The sequence below is a fragment of the Anolis carolinensis genome, chromosome 4 (assembly GCF_035594765.1).
Source record: "Anolis carolinensis isolate JA03-04 chromosome 4, rAnoCar3.1.pri, whole genome shotgun sequence".
NCBI classification, from domain to species: domain Eukaryota; kingdom Metazoa; phylum Chordata; class Lepidosauria; order Squamata; family Dactyloidae; genus Anolis; species Anolis carolinensis.
This window is the reverse complement of record NC_085844.1, coordinates 250,047,928-250,063,089: the sequence shown is the minus strand read 5'-3', so window position 1 is coordinate 250,063,089 and position 15,162 is coordinate 250,047,928. Positions and strand designations below refer to the sequence as shown.

The window sequence follows — 15,162 nt, the reverse complement described above, 5'->3', positions numbered from 1 at the left end:
ACTCTGTAGTGACCGACCTCTGCAGCTATTTCCTGGCCAGAACAGGAGGATAGACATCTCCTACAGCTGGACACAGCAATGTCTGCAAATCTCCCCCAAAATCACCTCTATGCCACCAGCCCTGGAAATTATAGCGGATTTGAAAGAGGAGAGACTAAACCAGGCATGGGCCAGCTTCATTGGCTGTTAGGAATTGTGGGAGTTGGAGTCCAAAACATCTGGAGGGAGGGCCAAAGTTGGCCCATGCCTGGGTCACTAAACCATTTACATTCTGGGCAGGAGACTATAAATTGTATCCTGACATTTGAAACAAAGCATTTGTGAGTGTCTTAAAAACAAGGACATCTACAAGAGACACAACAGGACAACATATTTATTTACAGTTGAGCTCAAACAATACATTAAAAAGTGTAGGGAATATGGGTGGAGGGGGTTGACTCAAATACCCTGGATCTGGATCGAATGAAGCTCTTGGGACGGACTCTACCTTACGGCAACGAGGGCGACCACAGTGTGGCAAGAGACACCACGGCTCCTTTGAGTCAGGCCTCGGTCCTTTGGGGCGATGGTCAAGGAGGGCATTATAGACGGAGGTAGCTTCTCGGCTACCTCCGATTTCTTAATTGTTGGGTCAGATTGAGAGACTGTGCTGCTGAGGAGCAGACGGAATGGAAGAAACACTTGCGAAAACAAGGACATCCTTTCTTGAAAAACCCAACAGCCACGCAGAAGTCCTCCAGTTCCATTCCTTCTCACATTTAACAGTCTAGACTCCTTGCTTGGCACATGAACAGCAGAGCAAGCTTTGCCTAGATAAAAAGAGTCTGGCACTTCCTCTCAGCTCCAGATTGGTTTGAGGCGATTCCTAGGGAATGTTTGTCCAGCATTTCTCTTGTCTCGTAGGCTCATTTTATTGTGAAAAAGGGACAAACCTCACACTTTTTAATGTTGTTCAAAGCTTGTCGAGGCAAGGCAAGCCCCTGTCATAGCGGTTTCCTTTAAAAACCTCCAGCATTGAGCAGCAGAGAGAGGTGAAGAGTTTGGATTCCTCTTGAGAAACTGCCCTTGCCTTGCAATTCTGAAATGGCACTTCCCTCCAAAGCAGCAGAAGAGAAAAAAGAGCCTCCTAGAGCCGTGGCCAAGGATTTGCAAACATTTCTCGGGATTCTCACCATCCTCGTAGTCTTCTTCCGAGGGCAGGCACAGCAAAAGGCCATTCTGCACAGAAACCAAATAATGTCTCTCCCTGAATTGAATGTCTGCTTCACAAAAAAAAGTATCCGTCGCAGTCTAATGGACTGTTACCATGACATACAGACAAAAGAAAATAAAAACTCATTGAGGGGGACGATTCAGAGCTTTCAAAAGTTCCTTATAACCAGAATAGAGTAAAAATTTAAATGCAAAGTATCTACACATCCCTCCGGGAGATTTCCCCGTTTTCCAAGGACACGGTGACAAAGATTACATTCCCAAAATTGAGCTGTTTAGTTTTTCTCTTTTATTTCTGGTGTCCCACTTCCACCGAGTCCTGCTTCCTTGGGAGAAAGAGGAAAGAGAGAGTTCCTCGCTTCCATTCCAGGAGGAAACGGAGAGGAAGGCCTCCTTGTGCTGCATGGCGCCGGAGTACTTTCAGTCTATCTTCACAGCGGCATAAATCTTGCGGACGAACATATAGGCTGCATAGAAGCCAATGGTCCCTGTCAGGAGCCAGAAGGACAACACCATGAGGGCAGTGTAGCCAAAGTACAGCAAGGAGGGGATGAACTCCACAATGTCCAGCTGCAAGAGAAAGAGGAGCAACATGAAGGCTGGCAAGTGAGAGAGCTGGGCAGGAACCAACAAAAGGAATTTCAACAAAGAAATGTCTGGCACAACACTCTGGCAATAAAAACGAAATGCACAGATATAGGATGGGGGACACCTGGCTTGAAATCAGTCCATGTGAAAGGGATACAAGGAGACCACAAGCTGAACATGAGCTTGTGGATTCCTAAAGTCCTTGGCAGCTAAAAAAAACCCAATGCAATTCCAGGCTGCATGAATTGAATCCTAGAGTTGGAAAACACCCCCAAAGGCCATCTAGTCTAGGGGTCCTCAAACTTTTTAAGTGGAGGGCCAATTCACAGTCTCTCAGAGTGTTGGGGGGGCGGACTATGATGAAATAGTCCAAAATTAGGATTGTTGTTGTGTGCCTTCAAGTCATTTCAGACTTAGGTCAACCCTTAGTCTAAAGCTTAGGACAGAGGCCAGGTCATTGACCTTGGAGGGCCACATATGGCCCATGGCCTTAGTTTGGGGACCCCTGATCTAGACGATCTCATAAGACCATAGGTAAGCAAAGAGACCTCCAGAGACCATCTAGATGATCTCATTAGGCCATCAGAAGAACATAGATAAGGAAAGGGACCTCAGAGACCACCTAGATGCTTTCAAAAGACCATAGGTAAGGAAAGGGACTTTCAAAGGCCATCTAGACAATCTCATAAAACCATAGGTAAGGAAAGTGACCTCCAAAAGACATCTAGATTGTCTCATAAGGCTGTAGCTAAGCAAAGAGACCTCCAAAGACCAGCTAGACATAGGTCAACCCTACGTCTAAAGTTTAAGACAGGGGCCAGGTCAATGACCTTGGAGGGCCGCATCTGGCCCCCGGGCCTTAGTTTGGAGATCCCTGATCTAGTCCAACCCCTGCTATGCAGGAAAAGCACAATCAAAGCAGACATGTGGCCATCCAGCCTCTGCTTAAAAGCCAGACTCCAAGGCAGAGAGTTCCACTGCTGAACAGCTCTTCTTACTGTCAGGAAGTTCTTCCTAATGTTCAAGTAGAATTTCCTTCCTGACATTTGAACGCATGGTTCCACTGAGACCTGGTCGCTAGGGCAGCAGAAAAGAATGAAGCTTTATTTACTTATAGCCCACCCTATCTCCCTGAAGGGACTCAGGGCGGCTTACAACACAATACACAGTGGCAAACATTCAGTGCTGACAATAATAAACTAATCAAAAACAGCTCATTAAATTATAAATCTACTTAGATAAACAAGACATAACACAATACACATAATGAGCCTGCTCTCTCTTCCTCATGGCATCATTTCATATATTTATACATGGCTCTCATGCCTCCTCTGTCTTATCTTCTGCTGGCTAAACAGGCCCAGCTCTTTAAGACGCTCCTCATAGGAATTCATGGTCTCCAGACCCTTGATCATTTTAGACGCCCTTCTCTGGACACTTTCCAGTTTAGAGCCAATCTCTCTTTTTAACTGTGGTGCCCAGAACTGGACACAGTATTCCAGTTGAGGAATAATGGTTTCTAGATTGAGAAAAGTTTTAGTTCAGCTCTCTTCTGCTTTGATCAGACCTCACCTCAAATAATGGCCCTGAATAAACAATTTAAGAAGAAGGTGGACATGATGGAAGGCGAGAGAAGGAAGACCAAAACGAGCAAAGGTCTGGAAGCTAAAGCTTTTAAGGAATGGCTGAGGGAGCTGGGGATGTTTTGCTTGGGGAGCAGAAGGCTGAGAGAAGGCGACATGAGAGCCATGTTTACATACTTCAAAGCATTGAGGAGGGGAGAGGCTTGTTTTCTTTCGCTCTAGAAACCAGGACAACATGGGAATAATTTGAAATCCAGGAAAAGATATTCCACTCAAAACATTAGGAAAAAATCTTCCTGACAATCAATGCTGTCAAGCAGCGGAATATGCTGAGAGTCTGATGGAATTTCCTCTGAAGGTTTTTAAGTTGAGGATGGATGGCTATCTGTGAGGAGGGATTTGATTGTGTGATCCTGCCTGGCAGAATGGGGCTAGACTGGAAGGGCTTTGGGGTCTCTTCCAACCCTATGGCTTTATGAGTCTGTTTGTTGTTGTTGTTGTTGTTGTTGTTGTTGTTGTTGTTGTCAGGAGTGACTTGAGAAACTGCAAATCACTTCTGGTGTGAGAGAATTGGCCGTCTGCAAGGACATTGCCCAGGGGACGCCTGGATGTTTTGATGTGTTTACCATCCTTCTGTGAGGCTTCTCTCATGTCCCCTCATGGAGATGGAGCTGATAGAGGGAGCTCATCCGTGCTCTCCCCGTGTTGGATTCGAACCTGGCAGCCTTCAGGTCAGCAACCCAACCTTCAAGTCACAAGGCTTTAAACACTACACCACCGGGGGCTTATGAGTCTGGGAAGTAAGGGGAAGGTGATGGAGACAAAACCGTGCCACTGGCCACCTTTCACAAGGCACAAGTAAGATAACACATTCCCATTTACGTAACTCCTCCATCACCACAGAACTATGGATTCAATCCCAGAAGAAGTACAACAACCCATAGATACTCCCAGACCAATGCTATCAGTCGTACCTTGTTCATAAAGTAGAAGATTGCATAGATCAGCACGTAGAAGGCGGATCCTCCAGATACCAGGAAGGTCCTCCACCACCACCGATAGTCCTGCCAAAGGGAGCAGAGAGATGTGTTTTGTCAGGCACCAAAACATCTCCCCACATTAGGACTCCTCCCAGGTTTAGACCAAGACAAATTCTGCTTGTAACTGTGCCTGTTTGCATGGCAGGACATTTGCTTTGTAACAGAGGTGGAAAACCAGGTGAGTCTTCTGTTGCTTCCAGGGCTGCCCTTCTTATAGGGAAGTAGATTCTCCCAAAGGCACATCTTCTGGATCAGGCATGGCCCAACTTCGGCCTTCCCTCCAGGTGTTTTGGACTTCAACTCTCACAATTCCTCACAGCCGGTAGGCTGTGAGGAATTGTGGGAGTTGAAGTCCAAAACACCTGGAGAGAAGGCCGAAGTTGGCCCATGCCTGTCCTGGACAGAGAGGAGTCTGAATACTCTCCTTCAGGGGCTGATGTGGAATTGGATGTTTCTTCCAACTAATGTGCTGTATACACTCATGGATAAGTCCATTTCATGTACAAATCAAGGACAGGTTTGGGGGCCATAATCATGGATTTAGATATAACCCTTAAAGGTATTTTGCACTCCTGGTGACTGCCGTTGCCACTTTCACACCTCGGCATCCACAAAAATGCCTTTGACCTTCTACCCAGTGAAGGGGATGATGGTTCCTAGGTTGACCTATCCACAGATCAAGGCAAATGCAGATTAACTCTTATCCAGAAAATGAACTGTCCTCTTCTCTGGGTAGAGTGGCGAAAAGCAAGAGCTTCGTCCATCCTGGAAAAACCTAAAAGCAGCACCAACTCACTCTGCTCTCTCCTCTTTTTGGTTCTGCTTCTGGCCTTTCAGCACCTCTCCTTAAAGGGGTAGAGAGGGAGTATCCGTGCTTCTTTTAGACTTTCCTGGGACAAAGAAAGTCCTTTTGCCACTTTACCCAGAGAAGGGGACATTCCCTTCCCAATGAAAGTTATGGCACAGCACTTAGCAGTGACTCATGCGTAAGTCAACCTAGCTGAAATAGCAGGCAAAAGGCATGCAATCCCATTTGAAATCCTATGGCTGCTTCTGGCAGAATTCTGCGGCTTGTAGTTTAGGGAGGGATCTTTAAAGTGGTCCAGAGTCTCTCTAAACTACAATCCCAAAAAATTCTGCAGTAGATAGCCATAGGATTTCAGGTGGGATGCATACTTTTTGCCAACTCTTTCAACTCTAGTGCAATATCAGCCTTAAGATGTTTACACCAAAATATTGTGCAGTATTGAAAGCAGGCTCTGTAGAAGATGATTCCTAAAAGGGGAAAATCAGCTAAGTTTATTTATTTATTTATTTACAGCATTTATATTCCGTCCTTCTCACCCCGAAGGGGACTCAGGGCGAATCACATTGCACACATAAAGGCAAACATTCAATGCCATGACATAGAACAGAGACAAGACGCAGGCTGGCCTCGAACTCATGACCTCTTGGTCAGAGTGATTTATTGATTTGTTGCAGCTGGCTTGCTTTCCAGCCTGCGCCACAGCCCGGTCTTTTAGCAAGCCTTGCAAATGCTGATTTCGTATCATTTGATTTTTATACCCATTCTATACAGCAGGCCTGGGAAAACTTTGATCCTTGCTCCAGGTGTTTTGGACTTCAACTCCCACAATTCCTAACAGCCTACCAGCTGCTAGGAATTGTTGAAGTTATGCCTGCTATGTATCTATCGGAGATGGAGTGCTTTGCAGGTCCTCACCTCTGCGCAGAGCTGGAAGTAGACCATGACAATGCTGATTTGGGAGCAGGAAACCACCAGGATGATGAACACCAGGAAGAGGAAGCCAAAGAGATAGTAGAACTGGTTCTCCCAAATTGCCTGCATTCAGGAAACAAAACGAACAAAGAGGACACAGTGGATACGAGGGGGATACCTATTAAGAAAATGTTGGCAGATGTGAGGAAAACTCCCTTAGCAATGTCCCTAGAAACACTTGGCACCCCTTGGGCAGCATTTCCCAGTTATGGAACCCTTCAGAAGACATGTACTTTCCATGGAACCTTAACTCTACATCCCTGATTTGTTTATTCTTAGTCCTGTATGAATCAACCCAGGCATGGACAAACTTGGGCCCTCCAGGTGCTTTGGACTCCAACTCCCACAATTCCTAACAGCCGATAGACTGTTAGGAATTGTGGGAGTTGAAGTCCCAAACACCTGGAGGGCCTAAGTTTGCCCATGTCTGAATTAACCCCAACCTCAAACACCTGTCTGAAATATACTGAGGAACGAGGCACAGAAAGGTAGTCCTTACGCTGAAGATGAAGAAGAGCTCGATGAACATGGCTCCAAACGGCAGGATGCCGGCCATCAGGATCCTAAGCAGCGGTGGGGAAAGAAAGAAGACGGTTACTATACAATAATATGGTTTTACTTCAGAATCAGCAGGTGTCAGTTCCCATCTCCAAGCTCTGGATTTCTAACATAATTGTCTGTATTGGTATTACACATAGGTGAAGAACCTACTGGGTCCTGTGGAGGCAAAACAGAACCACACTTCAACCTGATGCTGCATTTATTTTAACCCATCTCTTCCCCCACTGCTGTTCCCCGTTTCCTTGTGTGTTGTGTCTTCTTTAGATTGCAAGGAATGGCTGAATTAACAATTAATACATTGAAGCAGAGGCTGGATGAGCCTCTTGTCAGGAGTGTTCTGATTGTGTGCATTCCTGCATGGCAGAACTGGCTTGGATTGGATGGCATTTAGAGCCTGTTCCCACTCTGTGATTTTATTTTTGTAAGTAATGAACACACACATAAACCTTTCCTATATGACCTCCATACTATACATCTTTCTATGTTGTAACAGACAAAAAAAACAGACAAAAAAAGCTTAGATCAGGCATGGGCAAACTTCAGCCCTCCTCCAGGTGTTTTGGACTTCAACTCCCACAATTCCTAACAGCCTACCGGCTGTTAGGAATTGTGGGAGTTGAAGTCCAAAACACCTGGAGGAGGGCTGAAGTTTGCCCATGCCTGGATTCGATCCCCATCTCACCGACTCACCCAACAAATCTGTTCATGTACCACCTCTGCTCCGGGATCTGCCTCGGAATCTGGTTGGTCCTCACAGGGTTGTCGTAGGGCTGCTTGCGGAACCCGAAGTAGTAGCCCAGGTAGACCAGTGGCAAAGAGATGCCAAACCACATGCATAGAAGGGCCACCATAGTGGGGAAGGGGACCTGCAAAACACAGAAGGTGCTGCCTCAGAGTCCAGGGGAATCTCCTTCTTTGGAGGCTTTTCAGCAGAAACTGGATGGTCATCTGTCAGGAGGGCTTGGGATTGTGTCTTCATGCACAGAAGAGGGTTGGACTAGATGACCTTTGGGGGTCTCTTTCAACTCTATGGCTCTAAAAGGGAGGCCTACCTTATTCAGAACAGCTTGACAACCTAGATTCTGAAACAACTTCCAGAATATGATGATGGTGGGATGGTGAAGCTATAATGTCACCACTATTAATAAGGCCCTTTCTACACCACCATATAATAATAATAATAATAATAATAATAATAATAATAATAATAATAATAATAATAACAACTTTATTTTTATACCCCGCCCCATCTCCCTGAAGGGACTCGGGGCGGCTTACATGGGGCCTTGCCCGATAAAACAATCAAATATCAAAACACAGCAATAAAACAATTATCCAATAAAAACATCAATTACAGTAAAAACAATCGTTAAAATCGACATAAAACACACAATATTAACACAGGAGACTAATTCATTGAACCCAGGCAAAGTGCAGAATGTACCAAAATTGGGAAGGTAATTTCACAGTAGAAATGGACAAAATGCAATATAACATTGGTAACACCTTGAGAATGGGGCTATTATAAAATGGGCAGATAGATAAAAAAAAAATCCAGATGATCTGCTTTGAGCTGGATTACCATATATACTTGAGTATAAGCCGACCTGAATATAAGTGGAGGCACCTAATTTTACCACAAAAAAAACTAGGAAAATATTGACTCCAGTATAAGCCGAGGGTGGTAAATTTCAGAAATAAAAATAGATACCAATAAAATTACATTAATTGACGCATCAGTAGGTTAAATGTTTTTGAATATTTACATAAAGCTCAGATTTAAGATAAGATTGTCCAACTCTGATTAAATTATTCTTCTCATCTTCTTCAATGTAAATGTGCTTATGTATCCTTTTAATAATAATAGAGTAAAATAATACATGTGATATATAATAATAATAATAATAATAAATAAAGGAAAATAATACAAGTAATAATAAATAGAGTAAAATAATAAATGCAATAATAATGAGATCAGAGTGAAATAATAAATGTATTATTATTATTAATAATAATAGAGTAAAATAAATGTAATAGTAGCAACAATAATAGAGAAAAATAATAAATGTAATAACAATAATGAGATCAGAGTGAAATAATAAATGTATTAATAATAAAAAATAGAGTAAAATAAATGTAATAGTAGCAACAATAATAGAGAAAAATAATAAATGTAATAATACCAATAATAATAGAGAAAAATAATAAATGTACCATATATTCTCGAGTATAAGCTGACCCAAATATAAGCCAACCAGGACCCTCACCCGAGTATAAGCCGAGGGGGGCTTTTTCAGTCTTAAAAAGAGGGCTGAAAAACTAGGCTTATACACGAGTATATACAGTATTATGGCATATAATCCAGTTCAAAGCAAATAATGTGGCTCATCTGTTTTGACAACCTGGATTATATGTTAGTGCAGAAGAGGCCTTAGTCTTGGCACAGACGAGGCACAGACTTCACAAAGACCATGGCACAAAACAGAAACAGGAAACACCATTTTCAGTACAGAAAAGTAACATTTCCTCACAAGAAAATTATCTTTTCTGAGTAGAACAGCAAATGTGCTATAGGTGCGGAATAAATCCTGGACTGAAAAGATTCTTGTCAGTCCAGGATTCTTGAAACTCAAAGAAATACACTTCCCAGTATTGTGTGAATATTTTTCCAGGCCTGCTCTCTGTGTAAAATAGGCAAATGAATGAATAAATAAATTTAAAAGGGCTTACTTACCGCTCCTGTGGAGTGTTTCCCCCAAATGAAGCAGTTCAAGATGAAGCACACCCCAAATACGACGCCTGGGTATAGTGTGGCCGTCTGCAAGGAAGGAAGGAGTGGGCAGGAGGAGGATTAGAAGGACAGTGTGTAGATCAGGCATGGGCCAACTTCTGCCCTCTTTCCAGGTGCTTTCAGGTGTTATGGACTTCAACTCCCACCATTCCTAACAACTGATAAGGAACTTCAGAATTGTGGGAGTTGAAGTCCAAAACACCTGGAGAGCTGAAGTTGCAGTTGGAGGGATGCAATTTGTTCATCTCTTCCCTAACAGAGACCACCCTGCATACTAAACCTCTACCGCTCTGTGTTCCTGCATCTCCAAAGGGATTGCTTACACAGAAAGCTCCTTTCTTCCACCGATGGCCTTTCAGTGTCCGATACAACCGTCCAGCAGAGAAACCACCAAAAACACTAGAGGAAAAGGGAGAAGGTGAGGGAAAGCAGAAGGTCATCTCTCAGTACCAATATGAGTAACTGGCAGCTACAGTGTGTAACAGAATTTGAAAAAAATTCTGTTCCTGGTTTGGAAATGTTATTTCCTGTTTAATTCTGCGGTCCTTACTTTGAAAGTAGTTGTTATCCTCTAGAAACTTTTGTTTTTGTAGCTGCCACAAACTAGGTTGAAGTGGTTGAGACTCAATGAGAGATTCACTGGAAAACTAGAGAAAAATGTGCTATAGTAGGATGACCCTGGGGCCCCTCGTGGCACAGTGAGTTAAAGCGCTGAGCTGCTGAACTTGCGGACCAAAAGGTCCCAGGTTCAAATCCCGGGAGTGGAATGAGCGCCCGCTGTTAGCCCCAGATCCTGCCAACCTAGCAGTTCGAAAACATGCCAATGTGAGTAGATCAATAGGTACCGCTCCGGCGGGAAGGTAACGGCGCTCCATGCAGTCATGCCCATGGCCACATGACCTTGGAGGTGTCTATGGACAATGCCGGCTCTTCGGCTTATAAATGGAGATGAGCACCAACCCCCAGAGTCGGTCACGACTGGACTTAATGTCAGGGGAAAACCTTTACCTTTACCTAGGATGACCCTCCCTCAAAGACAAAGTTTTTGCAGTTTAATAAACTTTTTTCATGTTTTTGTGACGGATCCAATTAGGAAATGGCATTTATAACCCAGGAACAAAACTCGTGTTACAAAGTGTAATTGTTTTAAATCTGGATTCTTTTCCCCACTATTTATATCGTCTTACTTGTTTGCTGCCCTAAATTCCCAAGATACTACTGAATAAACAGAAAACTTACCCCATAAACATGAAGAGGAAGCAGGCAGTGGTCATCAGGGCCCCTCGGCTGGATGGAGAGAGCATGCCCAGCATGGCCACAACTGCAAGGCGAGAGAGGGGAAGGGTCAAGGCATATAAATAAAGCCATGCTCAGCACACAAAGCCAACAAATGCGCACAGCCTCCATTGGAAGAGACCCCAAAGAAGGCCCTATTCTGCCATCCAAGGAGACACAACCCAAGCCCTGCCAAGAGATGGCCATCCTGCCTCTGTTCAAAAAGTTCCAGCAGGTCTGTAGCTGGATTCAACCTCCCCCCAATTTTTCAGTTAAAAAAAACCCTGGTTTACTCATGAATTTTAACTGATTAACCAAATCCCCATGAGTGTCCACTGAAGTTTATTGATTGAGCTGGATTTCTAAATTATTTTGCGTTATAGAACTATTCTCCATGATTTGCTAAAAAAAAGTTTCAACCCACCCTCCATTTTTATGGCTATGGTCCTGGGTTCCAGCAAAGGATTCTGCTCTCAAATTGTGTATTTACTCGTATCTAACACACACCTTTTTTGGCTGAATTACCTTCACAAAATTAGGGTGCACATAATACAGTAATCTTAGTGCTGAGCCAAAGCAACAGGGGAAGCTGCTTCAGGAACAACTGGAGATTATATTTGAGGGATGTCATCTGTAATTTCATTGTCATAGCTCAATGCTATGGGATCCTGGGATTTGTAGTTTGGTGAGGCATCAGCATTTGCTGTCCAAGAAGGCTCAAGGTGTTGTAAACGACAGCCTCCATGATTCCATAGCATTGAACCAAAGTGGATTAGTTCTACAGCAGAGATCCACCATAAGGTTTTGTATTCCATTGCTGAAAACTTTGGTATTCCAAAACAATTGTTTTTAAAGAAGGAATTCTAACCAGCTAGCAACTGTAATGGCCATATTGCAAAGAGTGCACCTTTACAGTCTCCCACCTCAACCCCAGGAATACATCTTTGGGTATAAAATCATGCTCAGACCCACCAAACGATACTCACAAATAACAATCAGGATCATGCAAAAGAGTTGGATGCCGGAGCCCAGGAGGGAGCTGAGGATCATGGGATACTGTGGGGGCCTGAAGACATCGCCGTGCACCAGCTTCCAGCCGGACTCCTCCATGGTGTCTTCCTGCGGGAGAAACAAGAAGTTTTGTAGGAAGCAAACCCAACTCTTCAACAGCTTACCAGGCCTGGGCCAACTTTGGCCCACTCTCCATGTTTGGACTTCAACTCCTACAGATGTTTGGACTTCAACTCCTACAATTCCTAACAACTTACCAGCTGTTAGGAACTGTAGGAGTTGAAGTCCAAAACTTCTGGAGGGAGGGCCGAAGTCTGCCCATGCCTGGCTTAAATTGTTTCCAGACACTGCAATAGGGAAATACCCATTCCAGTAAGCAAGCTTGGACTAGAATATACTGAAATATGAAGTTGCCTTCAACGTATATGGCGCTTCATGAAATAACACAGAACAAAAAAGGGAAAGAAACCTCCAAGTGCTCAAGTGAATGGGTCTGATCTTTAGTTACAGTATTTCACTTTGGGGGGGAAAGTAAATTCAAAATCAAGGCTGAAATTAGCATGACACATCCCTTGAGCATTTGGAGATGTATCTCCTTTTTTCCTTGTGAATTCCAACAAGTACTCTTCAGTTTTCTCTTCTTCCAACTTCACAGAATAAAACTATCAAAGAGATGGCCAGAGGCAACCGATCTCATTATTTTAAAGGGCTATGGGAAGGAGAAGGTGACAAGAAATACAAAATCGGTACAACTGTAAAACAAGCTGTTCAAATACAAGGTGTGAAGTAACTTAAAGAACACATATTACTTATTTGTGAGTCACTTCTAGTTAAGATGTCTGAAGTTAAGTTTACACAGCCCCTGGTTCTAGCTTGTCCATATCCATATCTTGAATTGCTTTGTTGAAAACTGGATGCAGGATTATTCCAAAAGTGGGACTATAACTTCCCTTGATCCAGACACTATACTCCTACTGATGCAACCTAGAATTGTTTTAACCAGTTGGTTTTCCTCCCGCTCAACCTTAAAAAAAGGATATTGCAAAAACTCTCAATAGCTAAGAGATATTGCCCACCCATGCCCCAAACCATCCCAAGCAACAGAGTCTCGTACAATGTCATCTTCCTTGTTGTAGTTGGCAATGTCCTTCCGGAGCGTCCGGATGATGATCATGCTGAGAATACCTGAAAGCATAAAAATCCTGGTATCAGCAGATGTGACAAGACTTTTGCTTTTGGGATTTAAGTATTAAGAATGCTCTTTTATATTAAAGATGCAAAGCTTTTCCGAAGGAGATCACTAGTTTGTGGAAACTGAGCCGATAACGCAATGTAATAAAATTTTGATTTTTTTTTTCTGTTCCTGGTTTGAAAGTGTTATTTCCTGTTTAATTGTGCAGTACTTACTTTGAAAGTAGTTGCTATACTCCAGAAACTATGTTGAATTGCTTGAGACTTGATTAAATATTCATGGAAAAACTATAGCAAAATGTGCTATATAGCAGGATGTCCCTCAAAAACAACGTTTTTGCATTTTAATAAACTTTCTCCATGTTTTTATGATGCAACCAATTAGGAAATGACATTTATAGCTCAGGAACAAACATCATGTTACATAGCATAATTGCACCTATATTTTGTGCACCTTCTGAAATGATAGTCTGTCTCCGTACAAAGTTCAGGAACAAATATTTCATAAACTAACCCCAGAAACAGGAGCTCAAAATACCGTTTGCACATTGTTAGCACATACACCAACAGGGGAAAGGAAAGTGACCCTGAAACTCATTATTTCCCCTTACAAGCATTCCAGATACCCAGAAATGAGAGCGCAAGGCATGAGTTATTCATATATAGGTGAAGTGTAGCAGCACCAACAGATATACATATGCAAGGAGCTTCGCTCTCACCAGAAAGGAAGAAGACGACCACGACGGAGTTAATGATGGAGAACCAATGTATCTGCACGTCGCTCATGGTGAGGTATGTGTCCCAACGGGATGCCCATTTGATGTCGCTTTCCTGTAGGAGAAGAGCAGATGGGGTCAATGGAGTGGCCGCCGGACATAGATGCAGTTCTCTATGCTAGAGACGGAAAACTGAGGCTGAAATTTAAGTATTGGAAGTTAAGCATCAACGCTTATCTATAGAGCAGGCATGGGCCAACTTTGACCCTCCAGGTGTTTTGGACTCCAACTCCCACAATTCCTAACAGCCTGTCGGCTGTTAGGAATTGTGGGAGTTGAAGTCCAAAACACCTGGAGGGCCAAAGTTGGCCCATGCCTGCTCTAGGATCACCAACCTGCAAATGATGCTATATAGAACCATGCAAAATCTGCTAAAAAAAAAAAACCACCATGACGTGAAGTCTTACCCTGCATCAAAATCAGGTAATTTTCAAAACAAGGCTTGGCAGCCCAGAAACATCATAAGGGACTCATATTCTGCTCATAATGGAGCTGGGCATAGCAGACTTCCCTGAGCAGAAAATTCCACAATACAGATGCTAAAACTTCTAGGAATCTTAATCTTTCTTTCAACAACAGTAAAACCCAAAGAAAGATTTATAACCATAGAACTGAAGAGCTATAGAAATCCATGAATCATAGAATTCCAATTAAATCTCAATTTAGCTAACAGTACGGCAATATTTCTCACATATAGGAGAAACAGGCTTCCTGAAATGACACAAGGGATGGAATTCAGCAGCCTTTCACATGTTGCTGAATTGCAACTTGCATTCGCCTTTCCAGAACAGGAAATGATAAAAACTGCTTGAAACTACAGGTCATACAAGCCTCACCTCATCTGAAAACATGAGCATTATGTTTATTGATTTTTTTCCCTATGTGAAGATGGAGTCTAACTATATTGTTTGCATTTTAGGACATATTTAATGGCTACAAGAATTGGAAGAGACCATAAAAGCCATCCAGTCCAACCCTCTTCTGCCAGGCAGGAGGACACAATCCAAGGCCTCCTGATAGATGGCCATTCAGCCTCAGCTTTCTTAAGTCGCTCCTGACACACACACAAAAAACTCTCAGTTTTTAAAACCATGCTTTGAGGCAGCACATTCCACTATCAAACAGCTCTTACCATTCAGAAGTCCTTCCCAATGTTTAAGTGGAATCTCTTTTCCTACAATTCAAATCCATTGCTCTATTGTGTCCCAGTCTCCGGAGCAGCAGGAAACAAGCTCTCCTGCTCCTCAATGGGACAAGTTTTCTAATATCTAAACATAGCTATGATGTTCCCTCTCAGCATTCTCTTCTCCAAGCTAAACATAGCCAGCTGCCTAACATACTCCTCCAAAAAGTG

At 43.2% G+C, this 15,162-nt stretch overlaps 1 protein-coding gene across 2 annotated transcripts in view; it reads right to left on the bottom strand.

The window, feature by feature from the left end:
- Positions 1-357: 357 nt before the first annotated feature.
- tm9sf4 (transmembrane 9 superfamily member 4) overlaps positions 358-15,162 on the bottom strand; it is a 33,967-nt gene continuing 19,162 nt past the window's right edge. For both annotated transcript variants that reach the window (XM_062979174.1, XM_062979173.1), the window contains exons 8-18: positions 13,752-13,863; positions 12,956-13,026; positions 11,817-11,949; positions 10,795-10,876; positions 9,879-9,954; positions 9,499-9,582; positions 7,455-7,630; positions 6,703-6,766; positions 6,147-6,266; positions 4,358-4,447; positions 358-1,782 (exon numbers count right to left, since the gene is read on the bottom strand). In XM_062979174.1, coding sequence (XP_062835244.1) covers positions 1,633-1,782; positions 4,358-4,447; positions 6,147-6,266; positions 6,703-6,766; positions 7,455-7,630; positions 9,499-9,582; positions 9,879-9,954; positions 10,795-10,876; positions 11,817-11,949; positions 12,956-13,026; positions 13,752-13,863 — 1,158 coding nt within the window. In that variant the 3' untranslated portion in view covers positions 358-1,632. The remainder of the gene's footprint in view (positions 1,783-4,357; positions 4,448-6,146; positions 6,267-6,702; positions 6,767-7,454; positions 7,631-9,498; positions 9,583-9,878; positions 9,955-10,794; positions 10,877-11,816; positions 11,950-12,955; positions 13,027-13,751; positions 13,864-15,162) is intronic.